Source organism: Paralichthys olivaceus, chromosome 14 (assembly GCF_024713975.1).
Source record: "Paralichthys olivaceus isolate ysfri-2021 chromosome 14, ASM2471397v2, whole genome shotgun sequence".
Classification (NCBI taxonomy): domain Eukaryota; kingdom Metazoa; phylum Chordata; class Actinopteri; order Pleuronectiformes; family Paralichthyidae; genus Paralichthys; species Paralichthys olivaceus.
The window spans coordinates 4,378,858-4,405,408 of NC_091106.1; the positions used below are offsets into that span (position 1 = coordinate 4,378,858).

The 26,551-nt window shown below is 41.4% G+C and overlaps 2 protein-coding genes across 14 annotated transcripts in view; one reads left to right on the forward strand and one right to left on the reverse strand.

Moving 5' to 3' along the window:
* The window catches only part of b3gat2 (beta-1,3-glucuronyltransferase 2 (glucuronosyltransferase S)), a 51,636-nt gene extending 32,132 nt beyond the window's left edge, over positions 1–19,504 (forward strand). The window contains exons 3-4 of the mRNA XM_020096493.2: positions 6,809–6,957; positions 16,786–19,504. Coding sequence (XP_019952052.1) covers positions 6,809–6,957; positions 16,786–16,872 — 236 coding nt within the window. The 3' untranslated portion in view covers positions 16,873–19,504. The remainder of the gene's footprint in view (positions 1–6,808; positions 6,958–16,785) is intronic.
* Positions 19,247–26,551, reverse strand: part of LOC109635311 (stromal membrane-associated protein 1-like) — a 94,728-nt gene continuing 87,423 nt past the window's right edge. For 12 of the 13 annotated variants that reach the window (XM_069538307.1, XM_020096479.2, XM_069538306.1 and 9 more), the window contains 2 exons: positions 24,359–24,591; positions 19,247–22,281 (listed from right to left, as the gene is read on the reverse strand). In XM_069538307.1, coding sequence (XP_069394408.1) covers positions 22,153–22,281; positions 24,359–24,591 — 362 coding nt within the window. In that variant the 3' untranslated portion in view covers positions 19,247–22,152. The remainder of the gene's footprint in view (positions 22,282–24,358; positions 24,592–26,551) is intronic. The other variant, XM_020096452.2, reaches the window with a different exon arrangement.

Below are 26,551 nucleotides of genomic sequence, written 5' to 3' on the forward strand. Positions count from 1 at the left end.
CCATGCTGTTTTTTGTATGTATAGAAACACACAGGGCAGGATTGCAGAGCACTCTTCCCAGAGTTACACAATCTGCAGCATTTCCGGTTTCCATATGTGACTGTAGTGAATCACATAGTTTTCTTTTTTACTGTTTACTTTCTCGCTCTCTCGCGTCCTCTTATTGTTATCCACTCTCTATTTAACTTTCTTTTTAACATTACAAAAATGTCATGGCATGTAATTGAAGCTGTAGAGAAGTTCGAGCAGGTGAGCGACACTAATTTGCCCCTGATGTTTTTTCCCTGAGAAAGCCACAAGAAAGAGGCTGAATCCAAGTCGACATGAGGACTTTTAAACCCTTTGTCATACTTGCTGTGATCTGATCCCTTTTATCGCTTCCAGTCTGCAGGGCTGCTCCGTAAAACCTGGTTTGAACCTCAAGTGTTTCCATGGAGAAACTCACCTTCAAAGTATTTTACTGAATGGTTCTTAACAGTATTGATGCTGGCAACATCTGCGTGATATGTGCAGGTCTGCTGCATTACACTGTAGCAATAACAGAAACAGTCAGAGTATGTGGGGAAAATGTCCTGTTAGAACATGAGCTGCCAGACACAATTTCATCCACATTAAGCCCTCAAGTGAGGGACCTCAGACTGTCGATACTGACACAAAGAAACTTTTGGATGAATTGTGGGTTCACATTTTTTCAATAGTCAGATGCCCATTTGAATATTGAAATCGTTTTTTCTTGCTGTGCTCCTCCAACCTGGAGATAAGGGACAGAATTCATGTTTGTAGCAAAAAATATCTTCCAAAGTTTATCTGAGACAAATATGAGGATTTAGACTTGAGAGACTGTGAACCTATAATTTAAGTCAACAAGTCTTCATGTGCAGTAAAGACCAGACATTAGGATGCTTTGGGCCCAAGGATGTATGGCTGAGAAACTACATTCAGATTCTGGATCCTTCTGTCAATGTAAGTACATTTTCCAGGTTTGTGTAATTGCTGTGGGCCCCTGGCAACAGGCTATAAACAGGCAATAAGCTCTCACAATTTATACAAAGTGAAAGTCTACTTCCGAACATCCACTTCAACTTGTTGGTAACGTACTGCATTCTCAGGGCCGATGGGAAACATTTTTTTCCTCCAAATGGGTAATATAGCATTAAATAGACACATATACACTCATATAGGTCGCTGAGAGTGGGTCAGGGATAAAGTGGGACAAAGTTAGTGCAGAGTCTGGACAATAGCCTCTGGGCAAACAAGGTTGAGAGAAGTTGTGATCTCCATATCACAGAGGCTGGCTGCAGGGCAGGAGATGTCTATCTTGTAATTGCTCTCATATCTATCCGCTCCACCTGAGCGGCATTTATCTGTGTGATTAGCCTGCAGTATCGCACACAGAGCAGTAATTCACCTGATAGCAGTGTGACCTAACAATTGTATAGGCGTTAGATCAGGCTCTAAAAGCTTTGTTATGGTCTTTAAATCTTAATCTTGGCAGAGTTTTTCTTTCCTCCTAAAATTCTATAGAAATCTATCAAATTTTAAATTAGCCATTGCATCAATACAATCTTTAAACAGGTTTGAATGAATAGCCCTGAGACTCATCCACGGGTATATACTGTATTTGTCAATATAGCCAGCTATGTGAGCCCATGTGAGAAGACAGTATGAGATTATTGCACATGTGTGAAATCAAAACGCCAGAAAAAGTCTGTCTAATATGTTTTTGTCTGGTCACCACACTAATCTGAAGTTTTCAATTCCCCAAAACTGAGACCGTTGTTTAGTTTTAGTTTAGTTTGTAGTTTATCGTTGTAACTTGAAAACTCTGGGCTGCATTTTAGTCTGGACGAGCATAAATGGAGACTTTTGCAAACAGTGTTGGAAATAGTCCTGTTCACTTCCTGACTGAGTCTTATCAGACTACCAGCGGTGAATACAAAACAATTTCAACACTATACTGTCAGTAACATTTCCTCACTGTCATTTGTTTTAAAGAACAAATGCAAATTGCAAAAAGATAACCTGCATCCTGTTAGCACACGGGCAGTGTACATGTACATGGTCATGTGATATGTACTCTGAGATTACATCCGAGTTAAAACATTAATCAGGATGAGATTATTTTTGATATAAGACACTGGTTTCAAATGAAATCAGATTAATGTGAAGACACCTTCAACCAAAGAGTGATAAGCTGAATGCATTTGCATGTCTGCAGTTTCCCTCTCTGTGTGTGACCTGCACTGACACTCACATTACTCAGAGGACAGCTGTCTGCCAGCCATGTGTTCGTACCTCAGGACAGCTGCAGCCGAGAAGAAGCGGTTCAGTCAGGGGGAGAGGGAAAAGAGATGAGGGAAGAATGGTGAATTACTCGGGGTGAATTCCCACACTATCGCACTGATTGCCAAGGCGTGCCACCCACTAACAATTTGCATGAATAAATATTCAGTAATTATGGTGAGACCTTGAGCTTGGAGGATCACAGCAATTTCTTAAAATGATCCTCCTGTCACGCTCCAAACTAGAAACTTCAGCATCCCTCAGAGATTCTGCTTCAAATGTGACCACACCTACTCTCTCGCTTGAACTCTTCTGACTTGGTATTTAAGGAACAATGCTTCATCTCTTTTACTACAAATTATGTATGCTCTAAAGTACACCACAGAGATAAGATCTTTCCATGTGTTCCTCATCCCTGACATGTTTTTGATGATCTTACGTTCTACCTGTTAAAGGAAAAAGCATCAATCATTTTAAAGGCTTCCGGTTTGATGCATTCAGGTGTTTGTGTGAAACTCCGACCTTGAGAGTCAAACAGCAACAAACCACGTAAATATATGTGTGTGTGTGCCCCTGCTTTTCTTTTAGATTCAAAATAAATCATTTGACATTTTGGAAATGAAAAATATTCTGTCTCGTTCTGACAGTGAGATGAGGATACCTGTCTCATATTTATACTTGAAGCACAGCCTGGAGGCATTTAGCTTTGGTTACCAGCCAGGCTAGCTCGCTAATTGCAGGACTTTTTAAGACAGGACATGGGAAATCATGTAAATATGACAGTTTGTGACTTTATAGACGATTAAAGTTAGTTTTATTAGTCAGAGTCAATAAAACAATGTGATAAATCATCCTTAGCTTTTAGATGTTAAACAAATTAAGTTCATGAGTTAGGATTAACCAATCAGGACTCTTCTAGCTGAAAGGTTTAAACATCGATATGTTTTTTTCTTTGTAATCTTCTCTAGGTTTTGACTCAGAACCACTGAGCTTGCTGGTTTCTTCAGAGTCATTTAGCATGACTTTACCGGGTAACAGGCCTGAATGGTCAGTTATGAGGGAGTGGTGATAAACAGCAACAGTAAACACAAGAAATGTCTTCTGATGCTGTGTTCCAGACAACTCGGATGTTGATTTTCCAACCTTCTACTTGAAAAAGTAGACGCCAGCAATTAACGCCACTCAAAGTCAGAGTTACGACTTGTGAAATCTGGGAAATTTCAACCACATGGAGAAGCAGTTGTCTGACGTCACACAACGGCGGTGCTAATGGAGATGTTGTTACTGTAGCACTGAGGCCCATCTACCCTCCGTTGTACTCTTATTTTCTTGTTTGTGAGACTGAGTGACGTGCGTGTGTACCTGTTCTCTCCCTCTTATGAATTGGAATGTGTTTCCAGGCATAAATGTGCCGTAAAATAACACATATAATGGCGCCTGTGGCCTCATGCATCATTTCCCCTCCTCTGCTTTGTTTGTGTATGAACTGAGGCTGCACTGGTCACAGTTGAATTGTCTCATCACGAGCCAAATCATCAGCTTCTCACGGTCAGCCCGGTCTGTTTACGTTTGACATTGTGCCATCTCCGTGCATCGGAATGTTTGGAAGTCGGAACTCGGCCATTTCACAGAGTGGTGGGGATATCTCCCCAGTGTAAATGGCACTATGACTTGAGCTAGTGAGCTAGGAAATGTAGAGAAAGTGGTGGATCAATGTTAAAGACACAATCGCATGCGGAAATAAACTGCTTTTATTTATTTGACGGAACACGTTTCTGATATCTTATAACTCAAAAATATGATTATATGCTACTTAACATTGATGTGTCATCATGTTGCACTTGCAAGAATTGTGTTATTGTCCCAAACTTTATCTCCCAGGTAGTTAACTTCAACTTAAATGAATGTTAAACTACAGTAGGTCTTTTCTTCTCTTCCAATTTCTGACTCATCAGGAAGGCAGAGAGGTACTCAGCAGGGAGAATGAAGGGGAGGAGATGCTGATGGTTTCAGTTTGTTTTTAGCCCAGTGGGGGTATCCTGATGCTGCAGCGTGGGGTCTCAAAGACAAACAAGACCGAGGACAAGAAATCGTGCACACCCATAAAGTCTATGTACCTGTCTTACTTTATCTGGAGAAAGTCCTGCTATAATGTTTGTGAACAGAAGGAGACACATTCAGATTGGGACATTAGCAAATTACCACTCCCATTACAGAATATGTTTTTCTTTCTCATTCATTGTTTTGTGTGTGTGTGTGTCTTACGTATGTGTACAGACACAGTGTGGATGAGGACAGTGTTGATTAGTTGATCAGTCCATCACTTTGGTCCAGACCCAACTATTGGATTAATATGTTTCATGTGGGATCAACTGTACTGACATCTAATGCCAACATCGACCAGCTGGTCTAAATTTTAAATAGCATCACACTTTGGTTTTATTTACGTCAACCTCAGCTTTATTTTGTGTGCTCATTGGATACTGTTCGGATGCTAACGTGCCTAACAAAATTGGCCACCATGCCAACATGCCCTGCAATAAATAAGCATTTTAATATAATCATTGCAAGCATCATGATGTTAGCATTTAGCTCAAATCCTCACCTGACATTGATGTAAAAACCAAATTTATAATTCATATTCATTCAAGGAAGGGATTAAGGTGGATTAGGGTGAGTTCAGCCAAAAATAAACAAATCTAAAATTATACATTGGAATTAGTCCCACTTTGTTAATCAGGAGCATAGCCTACAGTGTAGCATACCGCTAGACAGTTTCACCATAAGTACTTCAATTCTTCATCATTCAACACTATTCAATACTTTTCCCTAGTGCAACCTGCTAGTATACAGAGATGATTATTTGAATCCTGACGGGACTGTTGACTCTTATATAGTGATAAACGTGTAGAGGACAACGTGTCAGGTGCATCACATGAAAAATAAGATTTGGCAATAAGGTGAGAAAAGACCACACCACAAAAGGTCAGTCAGTTTAAGGCCAATTACCAGCGTTTATCAGCTGTAAAAGACAATGAGTGATGTTTTGAAAACAACTTGAGGCAGCCACAGATGCACACTGTGACTAAGTGAGTGAGGACAGGACGTGTCCCTCTTTTCCGAAGCCTTAATCCACATTGACTTTACTTGTCACTTGTCTGTTTCAACCACAATAGCGTTTCCTTTAAGTTGCAGCTGGCAGACACCCTGTCCTGGGTTGGTTTGTGTTTTGCATTATGTTAGGTTAAACTTCACAAACCATCATAATCAATCATATTTACTTAGTGTTTATAGGTTCAGTTTTTCTTTGGTACTCACCTTTCCTACCATGTGCTGAAGGAACAAAACAGGGGAAGTGACGCTATGCTTCCTGTATAATAATAAATAATATGATCAGAAATATTAATAATCTTAAATAATAAATACAGCTCCTACAAGAAAGAGATTATGGTCTGGGGTCAGTTCCTGCTGATGGAAGGGGCTATATAAGCAGTCGCCATTTAATTTTAAGGGGGAAAGGACATTGGTGTGCATGTGATGTTTATTTAAATTGCTTTATTATGACTTGAGTTTCATTCAGTTGAGATAACATAACTGTTATTTTTTTTATTTTGCTCTCTCGTCACACGTATAACATGGGACCGCTGTTTTGTTACGTAAACACTAGATATCACTAAATTCTACACACTGAACCTTTAAGGGCAGCAGTCGATAAAAATTCTAAATGACAATAACAATAAGATTGAAAACAGAGCACAGTGGATGTATTTGCAGGAAAATAGAAGCCAGTGTGTTGCCATCAGGCAGAGCGACCATTCAGAAACAATTTGCATTATGGAGCCCATGATGGGCTGCTCTGTCTCATCTCTTGACTCATCGTGTGGTCACCTCCAGCTCTCTTGCCGTGGGGTCATACAACACATCAGATGTGTGAATGGCGTGTTCCACACACATGATGGCGGGCACAAGGTTAAGTTACAGAGGTTGATGGTTAGCTTTAGCTTTTGTGTTTAGTTTGTTGCATCTGATTTATTCAGTGTATAAAGTGAGCTTGTAGATCCTGTGAGTCATCGATTGCAGCTGTAGAAGCAAAACAAATGTTTCTATCAATAGTTTCTTACTTTTCAAGTCGGTGTGAGGTTGTAAGACAAAGTAATGATGTATTGTCAGATTGCCATTTTATCCCAGTCACCAATCTTTATAATCAGATTGATTAAATCTGATAACAGGCAAACTATTAATCCTCACCTTGATACAACCCAGTGCAATAATCTTCCCTCTGACTCTCTCATGCTTTCCTTCTCATCTATAGCACAATTATCACAGGAGAATGGCAGACCCCTGTGGTAAATGAATTTCATATCAGCCATATCATAGTCATTAGATACACTAATGCACTCTATCATCTTCTGCTGTGATTATAATAGACACATAATGGGCTTTTAATTCATGCTGGCGTGCCCTCTCACCCTCTGTCCTTCTTTGTTTTAACACCTCCTCGTCTCCGTCCCCGTTTCTGCCTCAGGTTTTGCAGTGAACCTCCAGGTGATCCTGGTGAACCCGCGGGCGATGTTCAAGCGGCGTGGTTCCCAGCCCGGGATGCAGGAGTCCGACTTCCTCAAGCAGATCACCAAGGTCACTGAGTTGGAGCCCAAGGCCAACAACTGCACCAGGGTGAGTAACCAGACATCACTGTCACCGTGACAACAGACGGAAAGTAGTCAAGGACCTGATTTGATTTATGCTCGACAGCATTCGCTGTTTGTGCTTTATAATATAAATTTAGGCATCCAAACAAATACAGTTTCCTGATGTGAACAGATAATGTGCAAACGGCAACAGCATACACACATTTGCAATTTCTAATTTACACAAACAAACTAAAAATGTAAAGTCTTTTAATGAAAAAAAATCCACATAATACAAATACAAGATCAACATAAATAAACAGATTCATACAGCATAAAGCAACAGTGCTGCAGTTATTTTTTGTGGGTGTACATTTACATTATATGAAGCCAGTGCATTTCATGCAATTGAAAAAGTATGTCCCTTAACACCAAACCTTTTTATATTCAGTGAGGCTCAGTAACTTTTCATCAGGTTTACTTAGATTGGTTGTTCAGACTAGGATGAGGCTTGACTGATGTTGCACAGGGTTATTTTTACCTCTTGACACGATTGTGCAGCGTGGCACCTTGTTTGAAGAGGGGATATTTATGAACTGAAGTTAGGGACAGTCTCAGAAAGATTTTCAGAGTTTCAATCCCGAGCTTTCCTCTTTTTTTACAATTGGCTTTTGTTTTTACAGCTTATTCCATCTTATCACTCATTTGAGACGATACACAAATACGCAAGCTGCAGCTTTTAAAGAGCAACATAGAACTTCATTGAACACGCCCCCTTCACAAATTCCGGACAGCGCAATCAAACCCACCAACCCCCACCCGCATCACAGTCCTGTCAGATCATGGCTCCAGTGTTGTTCTCACCCCCACACTTTCTACAGTTACCTGCTTTAGCTGGTTTCAGTCATTTTAATGCTCAGATATTCGGTCTTTCAGAATTCATAAAATGGTATAACACATGTAACCTTTTAACATCTGTACAGCTGTACAGGTTATATTTCACTCAGGTTTTTTGCCAACCAACACTAAAGGCAGTGACTTCAGTCCTTTTGAGTTTGATCTGTGTAGCTTAAAGGCTCCAGAGGATAAAGCTGATGTGGAGAGAGGGTTTATCAAATGATGTGAGATAAAGTGACTGTACTCATACTCCACTACTTCAAAAAGATGATTTTAGTCTAAGATTTTACTATTAAGTCCAACAAGCATAGTGGAGAATGTTTGCATTTTAAACTAGACAATCAAAATCATACAAAACATACTTTTACAAAATGTTATTATGTGTATGTTTGGAGCAGCTAAACCCATGAGAAGGATAAATGGCAGCAGAAAAGAATTTCGCACTGAAAACCAAGCAGTTTGTTTAAGTTTAAATAAGAAATCCCATCTCCCACATTTCTGTTTTAAGGGTCAAAGGTCACACAGGCAATATGCTGTTTTTATCCTTTATGAAATAAAATAGATTTGCCTGTTTCACTTGTCACAGTTACTGCAGGATTGATCAGTCAGATATGAAGTATGTCATCGCACTGCATATAAAAAGGTGAATGAGGCAGACTTGGGTTTAATAAAAGACTGATTTATCATCATGTAGCACTTGTGGGTTTACGTGTGTGTGTCTGGGGCTCATATCAAACTGCAGTCATAATCATCACCATCACAGAAGCAGCTAAACATGGAGCATCTCCCCCCACGACTGACAGCATGAGTTATGCTTTCAGCCGCTGGCACAGTCAGACTTAGACACACACAGCTTGAATTGGATAGAAATGGCGTTATAGAGCTATCAATTCTAGTTGTGTGGTTAGACAGCTTAGATCGATGCAGCTCATCTCAAATTACCACAGTCCCTGTCGGCACTTGGTTTTATGAAGCCACTCATCCTCTTGACAACCATCACGGAGCCACCTTAAAAGGACTTTTTGTGAGGAATGGATTCTATTATGTTTTTAACTTTCAAGGAGTGTGTGAGCTAAAAGTGTCACGACCCCAGTTCTTCCAAACAAAAACCAAGTCTGCAAGTGGAATTGATTTACTGGCTTTAGTTTGTTTAGCTTGTTTTAAAATGTTTGAAATATAAAAAATTGCATTTCAGTAGCCGTTTTAATTAATATCGGTGATGGTGATTGGCAGCAGTGTGACCCCACCCTTGAAATAAAGTCTGAAAGGAGGCTTCATCCTCAAATCAAGGGCCAATTATATGTCTGTTCACTATTCCTGATTTATAAAGACACAGTTGGTCCTTCATTGAATATATTTTGAAATGTTTTACATGTTTAAGCACATAGTGAACTTCTTTTAACAATATTCTTTATTTCGAAATAAAACTATATTTGGAGTCATTTTTGCTATGAATCTGTTTTTGGCCTGGTGGCAATTCATTACACTGGGATTTATGTACTTGTAATTCAGTATTAAAAAGCAAACTTGAACTGCAGGCTAAAAAATAAGCATGTCTCTTTTCTACGTGTGTTGCCAATGTGAGTGAAATACAAAGTTAAAGTGTCACAGTTGCACAGTTGTAAAACTAAATATGCTGAGATTATGGCAGAGAAATTAGTGCTTTGCTTTAATCTATGTTTTGCATAAAACATTCCATTACTGAGCCCCCCCCCAACATAACCATCATGAAGCAATTGTGAAGTCGTTGAAGTTGTTATTTGTACTTCACAATGGATGTATTAAAAGGGGAGGGAAGCTCAGTGGAGCAGAATACGATCAGGGCCCAGTTTTTTGATGCTGCACCCCTGCTGATGATAAAAGTCAAACATCATCAAAACTGCCAGTCCAGTAATGTTGTGTTGTGGAGTGTGACAGACACAGCAGTATGTAGGGTGCCCCAGCAGTGAACAGACTGATTCGTTCATTCTGAAGCTGCCTCTGTCCTTTACACCGCAAACTGTCTCTTCATTCTCTGTGGAGATGCGTCGTCTGGAATCAACGGATATAAAATCTGAATTTACTGTTTCACCGTATGTGTGCAGGTCACATCGCTGCACTCCCCAGTGGGTTATGGGTAAATGTTTCCTGCAGGGAATTCGGATAAAGCCCCCCGGAGCTGCTGGATCATCACTTACAGCTGGCTGCTGCCGCCACTGCAGACAGCTCTGTGTTGAAACTATCATCATCATTATCAGCCCCATTACACTAATGGAGGTGCCCTGCCGCTGATATTAATACAGACCATTAGAGGGGCTATGACATCATCAGTCACCGCCCAGCACTGCGCGGACAACAGGATGTGACATCAGCATTTATCATGTCAGAGTTATAAAAGCAGCGGGATGTGACATCATCAATCTTATGCTTTGCGGTTAGAAAATGTGACATGATCCAGGAAGTCGTTGCTGCACATTTACTTATGACATCGCTGATCATAACTCATGAAGCTGCAGTGTGAAAGAGATCTGATGTCATGACTCTTAAAGGGATAGTTCACCTGAAAATTTAAATTCACTCATTATCTATTCACCACTATCACGATGGAGGGGTGGGTGAAGTGTTTGAGTCCACAAAACTCTTTAGGATTCTCAGGTGCAAACAGCGTTGCAGCCAAATCCAATACCATTGAAGTAAATGGTGACTGATTCTTCAAAAGTAAAAGTAACTACATGGTGTAAATGACTTCGTTTAGAGTTGAATTTGAATGTCGGGGCTTACGGACACTCGGATGACAGCACAGGAGCAGGGTGGAGGCATGTTATCATGGCTCAGAGAGCACCTCCACCTGCACCAGAGGATTAAACATTGCAGGGCTACTGGCCGATTGATCCTCTGGTTAAAAAGGCAGCGGCAGAGCTGCCGGGGAGAGACACAGAAACACATGGGAAGGAGACGCACGAGAAGAAACACAATGAGACATGAGACACACATGGGAGGAGAGACACGAGAGGCTTGAGAGGGCTGAGCTGTAAATCCAATACACCAGCAGAAATTGCTGGCAAGTTTAAGCTTAGTTTTGAATATATGTTTGTGACGTGTGTGTTAAAGAATTAAAGGTGCTGAAGAGCGACTCATTTGTCTCTGGCTGTGTTTAGGAGACCCAGTGGCATCATCAATTGCCACAATTATGTTTTTTTCTGTTGTTTTTAAGTTTGACGAATCAGTCACCATTCATTTCAATTGTATTGGATTTGGCTTCAGCTCTGTTTAGCCCTAAGACTCCAACAAAAGTGTTTTGTGGACTCAAACACTTCACCCCCTCCTCCATCGGGGTGACCGATTTTTGGGTGAACTACCCCTTTAAACAGTCAGTGCAGACAACATCAGTCAGATCATCACAGCACGTGATGTGATGTCACCACATAATGTGTACACTCTACTATTCAACTTTACTGTGAATACTTCACTGTTATGTGATAATCTGAATTTAGCATTTTCTGAACAAGACACATGGGACATGCTGATATTATTCTGATATATGTTTATAGCTGATGTATGTCCCCAGTTGTATGTTTCTTTGAAGCATTTGTACGACACACTTGGAGGCTGTGTCTCAACTGGGGTCTTCACAGCAGTTTGCAGTACATCACCATACATGTAAGTGCAGCTGAAATCACAGTCTTTAAGTAATGTGTGTGTGGAGTTTGTCAGATGACGCCACGGTTATTAAATCAGGATTTGAACGGAGCAGCAGCTTGGAAATGGCCTGTTGTGGAAGTGACTGCTGGTTAACATTATGTTATAATGGGCTGCGTTTCAGTCACTGTTTCATGCCTGTTCCACTGTTCAACACCAGAAACAGAACAAAGTGTCAATGAGAACAGCCTCATTTGGAATTTAGTTGAATTAAAGTACAGTATTATGTAAATGAGCAGAGATTTGGAGAGAAGCAAACAGATAAACGGCGGAAACAGACTGAGACTGGGCAGAATATAAGTACGAGGAAATGACGCCATTAAATTACTACTTATTTCGTTTTAATATCTGATGACATTAGCCACATTTTGTTCCAGAACAGTTCTATATCCTCAATTTCACACACTGACCACAGGCCTTGACCTGGTCTTATTACGTTTTGCCCTCTGTGCTGGAAAAAACCCAATGAAATACATTGGATTAATTAGAGTTCTTGTTAACTCTTTCCTTCAGCCTCTAGTCTTCATGCTAAGCAAGGCTAATGCACCTAATTTATTACGGATCAGAGAGAAGCATTAATCTCCTCAAGTCAGCAAAGAAGTTCCCACAATGGCAAATCATTTCTTTAAAGTAGACTTGACCATGTTAGGAATATTTTCATTTGCAGGGAATCAATCAACCAACATCTCTGCATCTCAAAGATAGGTTCACAACTGTTTTCAGACATGGACTCTAGCAAATGTCCCCTCAATGGGGTGTGGACATTCTCCAAACACTGTCTTTCACATATGAAGAACGTAGCTGAACATTTTCAATATTATGTTCTTGTAATCACATCAACATAATTTGTTTATGCAAAAATTGAATATACAGTATATTACACACTTCATGTAAGTGGCATTATCAGTTATTGAACCAATTCTAGATTTGTTGATCAGTCCAGCTTAATCCTGTCGAACTGAGCCTCAACATCTTGCATTGGACAGATTTAGTCATATCTCCAACCACCTCTGTTTGGGTTCGGTTGGTCTGAACAGTTGCCATTGAAACGATTTGATGTGGATGGCCTCTCCTGCAGCTGCGACACACCCAGGCTCTGTTCACTCTGGGGAAGGTATCTCGGATCAGATCAGAGAACCTGAATCCCCGACCTTGACAATAGAGGCCAGAAATGCTCATCTGATGGCCGGGTCAGTGTCTGGAGACGACTGACAGGAGCTGTAATGCAGTTAGAGCGGGAGAGTAATGGCAACAGACAGCAGTGACAGGGCGAGAAAGGTGGGGGGAGGTAGGAACAGATGGAGACAGATGATAGCACAGGAGGAAAAGGAGATAGAGGAGAGAGGAGCAGAGGAGGGAGAGTAAAATGCCGTATGGAGGAAAGGGAATGGATTGATTGAAGGTGGAGATTAAAAAAGAAGAGAGAAAGAAAAGGGACACATGGAGGTCTGCTGCCATGGACTGAAAGATTATGCCATAGTCTATTTCATTTGCATTGGCTCTCAGGTTTCTGCTAAACTTAATTTTTACTTTATTAATGTGGCTAAATGCATTTCCAACCTCTATTAGTTAAAGTCGTTAGGTCTGGTTTGGGTGATCTGATCTTCAGTGCATCTTAAGTGCATTTGCAAATGGGTGTGATGCATTTTCTTCATCTAGGGAGAATTCGGGTTTCTTACAACTTGGTTCCTGAGATTCTCTTTCTCGTCCTCATTGTTGACCATGGAAACAGAATGGTTTGTCCTTTAAGTAGGAAAACCTTGACACCTGGGAGAAGCATCTGCTGAAGAGGATTGTGCAATATGATCAAGAGCTTTGCAGCTAGGGACCTGGTGAGATTGTTACTGCCTAAGTGGATCTCAGTTTTTTGTATTTTGAGACACTATTTCTATAGGAGCTGTCACTTTTTGCACAACAATCAAGTTCAAGTGAATAAGAACTAACACATGATTGAAAAACTGCTATCACAGCTTAAACTAGGCTGGGGAAGGGACGTTTGTTCTCTTCATTCATAGTGATGAGTGTCTTCATGAATTTTTATTCATGGTTTGTTACTATAAGAAAGGTGCAGGCATTTTTAAAAGGTTTATTCTTGCATGGTATTGAATCTAAAATGATTTCACACTTATCTTCTCCGCTGGTTTGATGTGACAATAATTGGTTCCGCACCACAGTTTCCTCCAACCTGTGTAGAACTAACTGTGGATTTTACATTAAAAAATAAAACGTATTCTTATGTTAGTAATGATTAACAAACTAAGTTAGATGCCAATATATTTGATGTTTCTTAAATGGAAGGCTGGTCAGTTGTTTCTGAAACACATCTTATTTGTTGAAATCTTCTTTACGTCCTGAGAGCCATCAATAGAAATTTTCTGAAAAACAATCAGATATCTGCAGCCCTCCAATTAACATCACCAATCAATTCATTCTGTGTACCTGAGCATTACCTGCCCGTGCTCTCTCTGCACAGGACCACCTTGAGAAAGACATACATCACTGCAGCAGAGATGATCAGTGAGCGAGTCACAGAAAAGTCGTCCTAGCAGTTGTGAGGCAGTGCACGTCCATGTGTGAGGACCGATGGGAGGGGGTGGGATACATTGGTTAAATATTTTCAAAGTGTAGCCTGCACTTGTTTGCTTTTCCAAGATTACCAACCCTTGCTTTAAAAGAAACACAAATAGCTACATGATGAAACAGGTTTTAAACGAACCTACAGGTTGTTTAAACAAATCGTTGATGATCCAAACAGTCAGTGACCAACAGGATCAATTTTGGTGATAAGGAAGGATTATTTAATGAAGCAAACAATACACTGATAATGGCCATCTTCTAACCTGCCATGTTTTGATGACACTAGAACTGAAGCACAGTCATCTGATGTACAGAATGTTATGTGAAGGTAAAACTATGAACTCCTGCTGCTGAATCCTCCATCCACTGCTTCTTTACAAATGTCTCCTCCTGATGGGGAGACACAAGGCTGCCCTCATGCTATTAAGAGAAAAAAACACTCTAACCTGCTAAAGCTTTTTGTCTGCAAGTTGCTCGAGGGAGGAAGAGAAAAAGAGCCAGCAGGAGAGAGGACAGAGGTAAAAGCGAGTGCAAAGCCGTAAGAGAAAAAGCGAACGTGATGAGAGAGGAGTACAGAGAGAAGAGAGAAAGAGGAGTGCGAGTCCAGGGGAACTGAGAGGGCACTCTGACTGCATAATTGGTGCATGCACGCGCACACATGTGCACAGATGCGCCCCTGTGCATTACCCCTCTCCCCACAGCTCTGGAGTGATGCTTTAGTGGCTGCTACATTAGCCTTGTTAGATATGCAAAGCGGGCCAATTAGCAGCACAGTGTGCAGGAAGTGACATGTTCCACCTGAAGAAGCCCAGAAACAACTGCAGCGTTCGACGCCAGCAATAAATCACGCCTGTGCGAGTCTGTGTGTGTGTGTGTGTTACTTTGAACACAAAAATGTCACACACCTGAATTATAAGCTCATTAGCTATGGGCTTAAAAAAAACATTCTCACTCTAAATAACCTCACTTCAATCTCGGCTGTATTAAATGCGTCCGTCTCTAGGAAAATATCAATCTGTGCCACTGCAGTGTTTCCTCACCAGTGTATTGCTGTGAAATTGGCTGAAAACACAAGATAAACAGCTGCAGTGCTGCGTTTGATTTGGTCCTTGTCTGGGGGTGTCAGGCTGCCTCTCTGGTGTGGAAGACTGGTGAGCATCAAACCCAACATTGGGACGATAATATACAACCAGTATTTCCAGTGGAAATATAACTGCCCATTAACTTTAGACAAGCATATCGGCATGTTATTAAAAACCAGACAGTGACCAGTCAGTGTTGTTCACCTGTAGTGATGTGGAGGGTCCCACATACAGTAGCATCAGGGCTGTCAGAGAAAGATTTATTTATTTGTCTTATTCCATTACTGCCAGTCTGACGGTTTGATCTGACAATCAAGTGAGGCCAGTGTGTTCAGCTGTTTTGTGGCAGGTCAAATATTTCAGTGTGATGTGTGATGTCCAGGTAAAATGATGTATATTTCTACTCTTTGCTCATTAGTGGAGGTTGAGCTTCATGTTGGAGTCTGAACACTGTCTAGTCTATATTCAGATGAGGTCACTGGGTCTCTGTTAAATTGTATCTCTTATTTTTGAAAATAAATTCATGCATTCTTTAAAAAGTTCTCCTGGAAAGGTAAAGTCCAAAAACCTTGCTTCAGTGAAGACCTCTAATCCATTGTCCAAACACGAGCAGTCACATGATCAGACAGTTTTTAAGTTTATTTGAAAGATTATTTAGAAAGCACAGGCTCCCAATATCTGTAATGGTAAATTGTTGCCAAACTACAGCCAGTACAGTCGGTCAAATTTGAACCAAACAGTCAATCTGTAAACTGTAATCATTTTACACATTTTATTTTCTTGTGTTCCAGTGAAGGATTTAAATGTATTTCCTTCTTTATTAAACATTTGCAAAGCCCATTTTTATGCCTCCATGCTGGCGACAATCAGTCCGTCCCATTCTTGTGAACCTGATATCTCCAGAGCGCCTGAAGGGAATTCCTTCAAACGTTCACTTGGACTCAAAGATGAACTGATAAGATTTCAGTGGTCAAAAATCATGGCGACAAAAAAATGTATGTATACAGAAACTGCACAGGTTGGTGGAGGCATATCGCAGGGTGGTAATTTTAGTATTAGTTTGTAGCTAGCACCTTTCTCTGCAAATTGTTGTGTTTCTTGACATGTGACCAGCATCATCATCGTCATGTGAATAGTGTGAATCCATCTGCGTGTGAGTTCAGGTAAAAACTAGTTGGAGATGCACACCTAAAAACAAGTTTGCTCCATTGCACCAAACCTGCACTGTATCCCTTTAACCTGACTGATTGTTGGAGCCCAATCTCATCATGAATGAAAGGACAGATTGAAAATAGACCAAAGTTGTGATAAACCAGTTAGGTTTGAACTCTTTGACCCTGTTTTCAGAGTCAGTTTCAATTTGTACAATGATTCCAGGTTTTGTACTGACATTTTTTCTATACTGACTCACACACACAAGAAAAAAAAATCTTGGCCACCAAATATCAGGTATCAGCAGCTTTAATCCAAGTAGAAGTATTACTTAAAGTCTTAGGTCTTACACAGTATGAGTAAAGCCCTGCCATCCACCTGCGTCTATGTGTATTTATCCAAGCATAACACTCTCTGTATTCTTTTTGTAGCGAGTGGCTTCTCCTGCTGTCAGCACATTTCCTCACCCTTCTTTCTCTCTGTTCCAGGTGCTGGTTTGGCACACACGCACAGAGAAACCGCACCTCGCAAATGAGCCCAAACATCGAAAGGACACTGTGGTCATTGAGGTGTGAGAGGACGGAGCTGAACACAGGATCCACGAGCCAGAGCTGTTTGTGGCTGCCCGTTATCTCTTGGCTGGAAATAAAGACAGCACCCTGCTTTGTCTCCTTATCGGGTTCATACGATCCGTTCACGACGGACACAGACACAGACCCGGAGGAGCTGCATGACTCAAGACTTCTGGCTGTCTGTCAAACGTACTTTGTGAGAACTGGAGACCACTGAACCAGTTCCTTTTACAAACTGGGATGACTTGGATTGTTGATTTTCTCCATGTATGGCTTGCTGATGAAAAGAAAACACTGACATGAAAATCTGTTTGAGTCATGAATACCTCATTGTCAAGTTAACTGTTTTACTGTGATGTAGTTTCCATAAACTATTTTATGACAGTGGTAATGTTATGCTGATGTTTGTCATAGTTAACGGAGGGTTCCGCATTAAGGGAAATACTGGAGCTTGCTTTCTCTCTTAAAGCGACATGAAAAGATTACAAGTGGTTACCTTAAAGCTAGGTTAGCAAAAAAGACAGGAAGCAGTGGAAACAGGAACGCTGCTCCACTCTTGAGGTAAAACACTACAAAAAAGTTCCTACTAACAGTTACTCACAGTTAGGGCCGGGCGATATGACTTCAATCAATATCACCATTATTTCAAACTTATACCTTGATTATGATTAATGACGCGTTACGTCTTAAGTTGTGTGTGGCATTTGAACTGCGTTCCCAGTAGAAAGTTTGAAAACTCTTTGGCTGGGTTTTAGTCTGGACGAGTACAAACTGATTGCTGATTGGGTCTTTTGGGTCATTCCTCATTCATTTTGCCGATTTGTCAGGCTCTCACCACATGACCCCCTTCTGACAGAAAACAACCAGCACCTGCCTCGGCTACCGGTGCCGAACATGATCGACTGCTATCTTTGCTGCCCCTGTTGTCTTTGCTAACAGCTGTTGTGCAGCTAAATTTGGCATTTTAAAATGATGCAACAGCTTATGTGCATTGGAGTAAAGCAATGCCCAAGCCTAGTGTGCGTATGAGTGAGTAAACTCATGTGGACAGAGAACATTCTCATTCTGATTTTCTTTTTCAAATTTTCAAACAAAAACTTAGTCGTTTGGATGTAACCTAAGATAAGATAATACCACTTCCTGTTTGCAGCTGTCACTGTTTTTTCTTTCCATTCCCAGTTGAAGGATAGTGAGCGTGTTTGCAAAAGTATTAACTATTACACTCCGCATAACACCACCACGCCTCTCTTACTGAGCCATTTTTCTTTTTTACATCAGCTTTTCATTCTTTTCATCACCTGCCAAAAGTTTTAGCTCCATTCGCTCTGGAAGGAAACACCACCACCATCTCCATGTGTGTAAAACACTAACAGAACCAGCTCTGGTCTTCTTGTTGACATTAATTACATGTCTCAAACGTAATGTGGTAATGATTTATTGATGCTACAACATTCTCCTTTAAATCACCCTGAACTGATCATATATAATGAACTTTAGCAACCCTTGCCCTCCTCTCATCCTGTTTACATGCACAGGGTGTGATCGGGTTTGGAAATGGCACATGTGACGTAACAAGAAACACCGCTACTGACAACCTGCCATCCATAATGTAGAATCTCTGGGCCGACAACAAAGAAAACTGGCCTCACAGGAAAACCTCGGCAGAAGAATAAAGAGGAATAACCTGAGTATATTGGATGTAAACAGCTCATCAGACGTGCTTCTGGTTTCACAGCTCAAATGTGCAAGGCACCATTTCTTCGGTGTGTTTTTACAGCAGTGTTGCCTTAAAGCTGGAGCGCAGGACTTTGAACGTCTGTCACATTCAAGCACTTCGACAAAACAGTTCACACAGAGCTGATGAAGCCTGTCAGGACCAGGAAGATCTCTCTGGGCAACGTTGCCACACTGTGCATCAGCTGGGATGTCTTTTGCATGAACCGGGGAGCAATGGAGAGGCAGTTGGCTGCAGCAACTATGGAAGAACAACGCAAGGCAGCTTCCAAGAAAAGTTTCTCATGCTCTACATAGACAGGAGAGATGGCGTTCAGAGGAAGGATTGGACTAAAAAAGACAGTGATAGACAGTGAGGACAATCATGGATTTATACATGGTGTGGCCGTCCTTGTTGTAGTGGCTGACTCAAGCTTTCAAAGCTCTTGGATAGGTTAGCATTAGTAAACTATTTGGAGTAGGGTAGGTAGCTATTATTTACACTGAATTATTGTCTTGGAACTATGGTCATTTCTGTGTTCGACAGTGTCTGTGTCACTGCCAGAAGGGGGAGACTAAAGTTCCGCACTGCAGGTTTAAGTTTAGAGGAGACCGAACACGTCTTTGGATCTCATGTACACACAGGAAAGAAAAACAGGATGAATCCAGGATTCTACAGCCTTTATTCCAAATGACCCTCTTGTAAAACTTGGAACAGAAGTACAGGAGCAAACAAAATCCCCCAAAAGATAAAACAGTACTTTTACAGTAAAGAGTCATTGGACAAAGACGAACACAGAAAAAACATTTCTTGCTATTTATTGTTTCAATGCACGGAAACCACTTTTTTTTTCTTCTGTACTAGGCACCAGAAAATGTAAACACATTGGAAATAAACCTGGAGGACATTAGTTTTATTGAATATGTGTATGTGTCATTCACACTAACCACTTGTGTCACAGAGCGCTACAGTTATTGCATGGCAGAGGGACCCTGTGTACACGGACATGAATCTCTGCGCTGAAGCTCGGCAGTGTGATTGCAGCTCTGTGTGCGTGTGTATGTATTTTGTTCATTTCTCGTTTTTCTGTGCTGATCTTACTCCCATTATCCTCCTCCTGCCAGTCTAGCCCTCTAATTGGTCGTCCAGGTTTATTTTCTCATGACTTACTGTGCTTCTCTTGAACTGCACACAACAAAACACCACAATAAAGATGGCGGATGGCAGAACAAATGTTTACAGCATCATATATTGAAGGAGAAACATGTTGGGTGTCACACTGGTACAGTTTTGAAAAGAACTTTCAAAAAATAAAGGAAATGGATTTTCGAATTAGCGTGACAAATCACAACACAGGGAAAGATACAGTTCCTGCTCTGCTATTTAAAGTGCAGAAAAGACAAAACCCCTGTGATTCCAGTAGTGCTTTAATTTGCCTCGGGGAGCAAAGGGGGAAACGACTCATTTCATCAACAAGGAAGTGTCTTAACTGGGTCAGAGCCCGGCTTCCACTGAAGCCAGCTCGTTTGGTTTTAAAACACTTCAGAACATCACAGCGAGGCGACCAAAGACATCCCAGGGACTAACAGGCCACCAGGCAATTACTGACACTTAAAGGGAATCCAAGACATTTACAGATTCCGGTTGTTTTGAAGCAGTTTGAGAAAATGGGTTGGACATATTCATCTACTAATAAAAGTATTGATACTGGTTCTGTAATCATCAGTGGTTCCCTGCCTTTGTTGGCTTTTACGCAGATATAAGGAATGTTTCCTTTCAACTGGAGCTGGGCAATTACTTCTTTTGAGTTTTGTTTGTGCAGTTTGTATTCAATGTCTAAAAAATGAAAACTGAAATCCAATCTTTCCTAAAAATCATATTTTAAGTGACAATTTAACATAAAAGCTGCATTAGCTAATATATACTTATTAGGTCGATACATATCTGAAGGTGGAACTATAAACTGTTTAAGACGGGGAAACAGTTGCTGTATGCATGGTGTAAGAAATAACATGTTCGTTCTTCAGCGTTAAACGGGCTGGTAGGAATGAAAAACTGAGCCAGGCTTGCTGTCTCTTCCTGCCTCCAGTCTTAGTCAGCTAGGCTAATCTCTTCCAGGCTCCAACTCTATACCTATAGCAGCCAGACATGAGAGCAAACAAAGGTGTTTCTCAAAATGTAGCACTGGTCCTTTAACTATAGCACATTGTACCGCAGTGCCTACAGCTACAGATAGTTAAGAACATTCTCGATGAAGACAGTACTGCAGGTAGAGCAGTTATTTTCTTCTGCACATCAAATCTAGATGTATCACTTTGCATTTGTAGGGGATAAGATGATCATTATAGTGTAATAACATAAGAGATTTTCTTTAGACCTTACTCGTGACACCTTGTTTCAGTTTGGGATGTGTATGAGTGGGAAGAAGTTCGAAGAATGATGCTGAAGCTGAATAGTTTTTTAGATATTATGAGGCAAGACCCTCCAGTATCTCACAATAAAAAGGCAGATATTCTGATATAAATGGAAAAAACTAAAAAATATATTTTATTTCATGTATTCTTGTAAGGTAAGAAAGGAACCACTGCTGTCACGATCATTTACTCTGGAGCTGATCAGTGATATGCTGGCTGCTGTGTGGGGATAAAAAAAACACTACTGGCTGTAATGAGACACTTTCCTTTGATACTCTGAATGTTGTAGAAATTCTTTGCAGGAAAATGATCACGTTTTGTGAAAATGTATCAGTGCAAAATAACAACTACCGAAGAAGCAGCTTTAAACGCATGTCAGTCAAAGCCTGTGGTACATAGCAATGCTAAACTTCACAGGCTGTATTTAAGTAAAGGGGAGGTCTTCACCTCCACATCAACATCCCCCAGCACCACCACACACACATACAGTGCCATGTGACAAATAGAACTCAAACCAAGGTTGTGGAGAGTCAAAGCATCAGCCTCTCTCCTATGGCTCTGAAAGAGTGGGGGGGTTCACGTCATATTCACATAGATACAGTACTGCTCACACGATTATCTGCTACAAGGCTCTGCTCGCCCTACAGGGAGGGGGAGGGAGAGGGAGGGTTACAATTTACACAGCAGAGAGAGGGGTGAGGACAGGGTAGCATAAACCAACCACAACATAGCCATATCTACTGTAAGTACTCAAGGACTATTCACACACTATCCATTTTGGTAAGATATACTGTAATATTACTATAATAGGACTCGAAGTTACTGGTCCAGCAGCTTTCTTTTTTTGTGTTGCTGTTTTTGTGCCTTTTTTCTTAATCAACAACAAAAGGAAACCAAACGAGGACACCCAGATAAAGACAGGACACGACAGCTGCCAGTCTCTTTTTTCCCCACTTGCCTGCACGGTGTCTTGGAGTGATGTCATCTTGTGTACAGTTTGGGAAGGGATTTAGGACAGGCAAACTGTCCCTGCTGTGCGTTATTATTTCATTAAAAGCTGTTAGGAGATGGGAGGATCTGAGAAAGATTTGGCCATTTTTTTGCCATGTGACCACCCCGTGTTTCCCCCCATTCATCCTCTGGACCTCCTCCTCGTCACTTCCACAGCTGAGTGCTGAGGGTCTGGCCAGAAGCTGTCGGTGGAGCTGCAGGCCAACTGGCCGCGGGGGCGCCTGAAGTCGGCCCTCCTCCGCTCAAGGCCATTCCTGACATATGCTGGGTCATCTGAGAGAGAAAAGAGAGGAGAGGAGTCAGCGTGAGCAAGAAAGAGACAGCAGCGAGAGGGGTGGGCTGACCCCTCCATCCTTAAGCTCCACTCCCATACCTCCATCCCTCGCTCTTACCTTCTTACCTTCACTCTCCTGCTCTCAAAGGTTTCAATCTTCCCCTGCTCCCTGCCCTCTCCCCCAATTCCCCTCCTCTGCTCCTCCTGCCTGCCCTCCCCCTTCCAATCTGTCTCATCTATTATGAATGTGCTTTGCTGCAGCGCTACTCACTTATCTGGCCATCTGAGAGCTGTGGATGAGTGTGTGTGCAGGTATGTGTGCACTTATGCATGTGTGTCAGCCAGTCTCTCAGACTCACAGTACGAGCAACTTTGTGCTCATTTATCAACTCACCATTCCATTCCATCTTCCTGCACAATATGAACACACATACCTAGTCACCAACCAAAGCTGGAGTCCAGTGTGTGTGTGTGTGTGTGTGTTTGTGTCACAAATCCCACAAACAGTACGTGCAACCATGTGCTTATTTATCAATTCCCCATTAAATGATATCTTCTTGCACAATATGAACACACACTTTTAACCTAACTCCTGCCTTAACACTTTAAAGCTGCTGTCCTTTGTCACCTGTCACCTACTCGCCATCCTAAACCTGGCTGCAACTTATTTATACAGTCCATGGGTGCGAGCTGGTGTGCAGGCCTGCTGAGACTAAGTGCAGCCTGGGTAAAGCATTTCAGAAACACCCTACATACTGTATCATCAAATCACTATAGTCTGACATGGAGGCTCAGACACTGAGAGGATCACCAATCTGCGGATGAGACACAACAGATAACTCGTACCAGTCTGCACAGTGCTCAGGTTGACTGGTAGATTTTTGGGGGGGATCACTTAAAGTGGGCGTCCATACACTGCATAGGATGCACCTAGCTATGAATTTGTGACGGGCGGGGTGGGTGTGTCCTATGAAGTGTTGGTTTTGGTCTGGGATGTTGGGGCTAGTGCGTCATCTTTGGCAGTGGACATTATACATATAGCTTTTCATTTTAAATGTTACTATTTTAGTCCAGATTTTTTGTTTTTGAGAAAAAGATTTGAAGTAAGGTTAGAATGGCTCTATGTATTTACGATCACCTCACTTCCCGTCCCGCTATAAACATACCAGCGCATCCTCCGAAGAGAAAAAACGGTAAGGTGCGCTCCAGCTTTGCTCCTCTCGTCCTCGGCTTCATCATCTTTGTTAACAGTTGCATATTGTGATCCAGTTACTATTTGGATTGAATCATTCACGTCACTGCCTTCCTAATGAATGCAGGCCGTATGCTTACCAGGTGTAAATGAGGCATAAGAGTTGAGTAATAAGGGTAAAACAAGGACAGAGTGATCCGTTGTCAGAGCTGTTTGTAACTAGAACACAGCTTGTTTACTCTGTAAACACACTCTGAATCCTCAGAGTTGGTGCGAGTCGAATAAGGAAAATGGGAGGTGGGTGATATAGAACCAGCCTCCTGTCCTGTTTTATTTACCCCTAATTATTCAAACTCCTCACATTTGTCATATCAGATCTGATTCACAATGACTGGAGCAAACAGCATTTTAACGAGCTGGACAGCATTGGCTCATACATGGGTTCGGTGTTGTGAGCTTGTTTTAAATGTTTATTGACTGGCTTACAATGAGGAGCTGAGTACAATTTAAACCACATGAAAATGATTAACTTCAGGTTCTTGTTAAATACACTTCAAATGCATGTCTGTATCTTTGGTGTGGTAGTTGTGGTGCTACCCCCCAATCTGGTTGTATATGTGAAAAGTTCCCATTCTCCAGTTTAATAAAAGTGAAGAAAGGGTTCATAAAAGAAAAAGACAAACATTTATGGTCAACTTATTAAGGTTACTAGAAATACCAAAAACATTCAAGTGTACTGCCTAAACGATTATTGAGCAGAGAAACTGCAGTGGAACCACAGTGAGCTAAGTGTTAAATGTATTTCATCAGCACAATCAAATGAATCAGCATTTTTTCAATGTGTTTTAGACACGTACACTATATATTTTGTGTGTGTCGTGTACCTGGCTCATGTTCCACTGTCCTTGCTGCTGCCCCTGCTGCATATTGTACATGTTCTGTCCTTGGCTGGCTGGCATCCCGCCCGGCTGCTGCATGTAACCCCCGTTGGGCAGAGCCATCCCAGGCATCATGGCCCCTCCACCCATCATCGTGGTGGGTGGGGTGACTCCCCCCATCCCTGGGTTGAAGGCCTGTGAAGTGAACTGCATTTGTGGCTGGCCCATGTACATACCTGCTGGAGTAGAAAACATCATAGATACAGAGGAGTTAGGTTTGTGCAAGACATCATGGTAACTTTCCAGTAAACTGCATTTTAACAAAAGAGAAAATAAGGAGAACTGAATTGCTATTAATCTAGTTTTTTTAATCTAGTTACTATAATTTACTACAAAGTATTACAACAACTGGGGAGATAAGTAATTCATAAAACGAGAAACAAAAAAACGTAGAATAACCACTACAGCCACTAACTTATAATTTTACTTTATGTCCCTTTCTCTGGAAAACACTCTGCTCTAAGAGAAGTAGTTTATAAATAAGATGAATTAAAAAATATAAATATATAAATGAGTCATTTTTACGGTTTAATCTCATTCATTTACTTTTCATAAAGAGAAATTACAGCCGTATTAAATTACAGCTGATGTTTCACATTCAACTGGCAAAACACGGGTGGTTTTTATCGTGAAGCAGCCACAGGGAGTGAAATATATCTGGCACTGAAAACACAACATGGTCATTTCTGTCAGTGCATCACTGGTGAATATTGCAAGGAAGGAACACAACAAACAGGTTGGCCACAGTGAGATGTCGGATGTCGACCGGCAGGCGCCAAACTCCCGTGGAGTTTGTGTCAGAGGCCACGCCACTGTCACACACTGTTTTACACTGCCCCACTCTTGTGTCTGGGAGGACACAGTGTGCATCCTGAAATCAGATCATGGTTGCTCATGTGATGATGGGAAAAGGCCAAATTATTGACTTCTGTTTTTGATTAAAACACTGTGACAACCCGTCCCGCAGTTTGTTTGGGTGTTCTGTAAACACACACACCAGCTCCTCTGTTCCATGTCCAGCAGAGGAGCAGCTCAGGGTGTGTTTGCAGGTCAATACATAAAATGTTTTAAAGGAACCTCGAGGATCTGTTCAAATGAACATCAAATATTTCAACTCAAAACTAATTTTATAACCTAAATACAAAAAGATTTGAAGTTTGCATGACTCGGGGTGATTTAAACACGCTTTACATTTCTTCCTCACATTTTCATAAGAACATATCACCCATCAGCCCATTTCCTCATCAGCGCTACATGACTACTGTGGGGAAATGATAAGTGGCAAAATATACAGCCACGGATTTATCAGTATTTTTACTGAGTGGTAAGACCTCAAGGAGCAACGGAGAGATAACTTCTTTAAAACCGGCAAAAACAACCTCTGATATTAGCCGGCTGTGCTTGTGCATGTAGGAAACGTTGGAGAATCATGCCATCTATTCAACTTTTAAAGTCCTATACTGCAGATTCAAATTGGAGTCCATGAATACATATAACAAACATGAGCTGGTTATATCGTATAACATTAGTGTTTTCTGACATTTTGAAAATGTTATTTGCTCCACTTAGACCCACATCCATCCTGCTGCAGTGCAGAAAGGCACATGCACACACACACATAACGGTACACATTCAATGATTTGGGGCATTTAGCCTGGCAAGGTTCTTTAGCTTTGATCTCCATCAGCATTTATTTGGATTCCGGGACAATAAAGCAGCAGAAAGCTCTTCATCCTGATTTCCACTCCTAATCCTCTGCACACATCGGTGTTATCGTGCAGCAATATAATCAATATGCACATGAGCCTGCTGCACATAATAATCTGCTGCCTACTACCCACCATTCAGTAAACATGTAACACGAATGCTGTCCCACACTACCTCCAAAAAACATGCTAAGGCTGTTGTACCTATATACGTGAGCACTCGGCAACATGCACACACACACACTCACAAAAACAGTCTTGGCACTTCGGTCCTCACTCATAATAACTGTGAGATGAGTGTGAATCCGCAGACACGTCTCTATTTTTACGGCTGCAGTGGGACTCCAGTAAATGCAGCGTGGAGTGGACCTGCCTGCTTTTCAGCGCGCTGACCTTTCATCTGCCTCGCTCTGCTCCATTTTTATGATACATC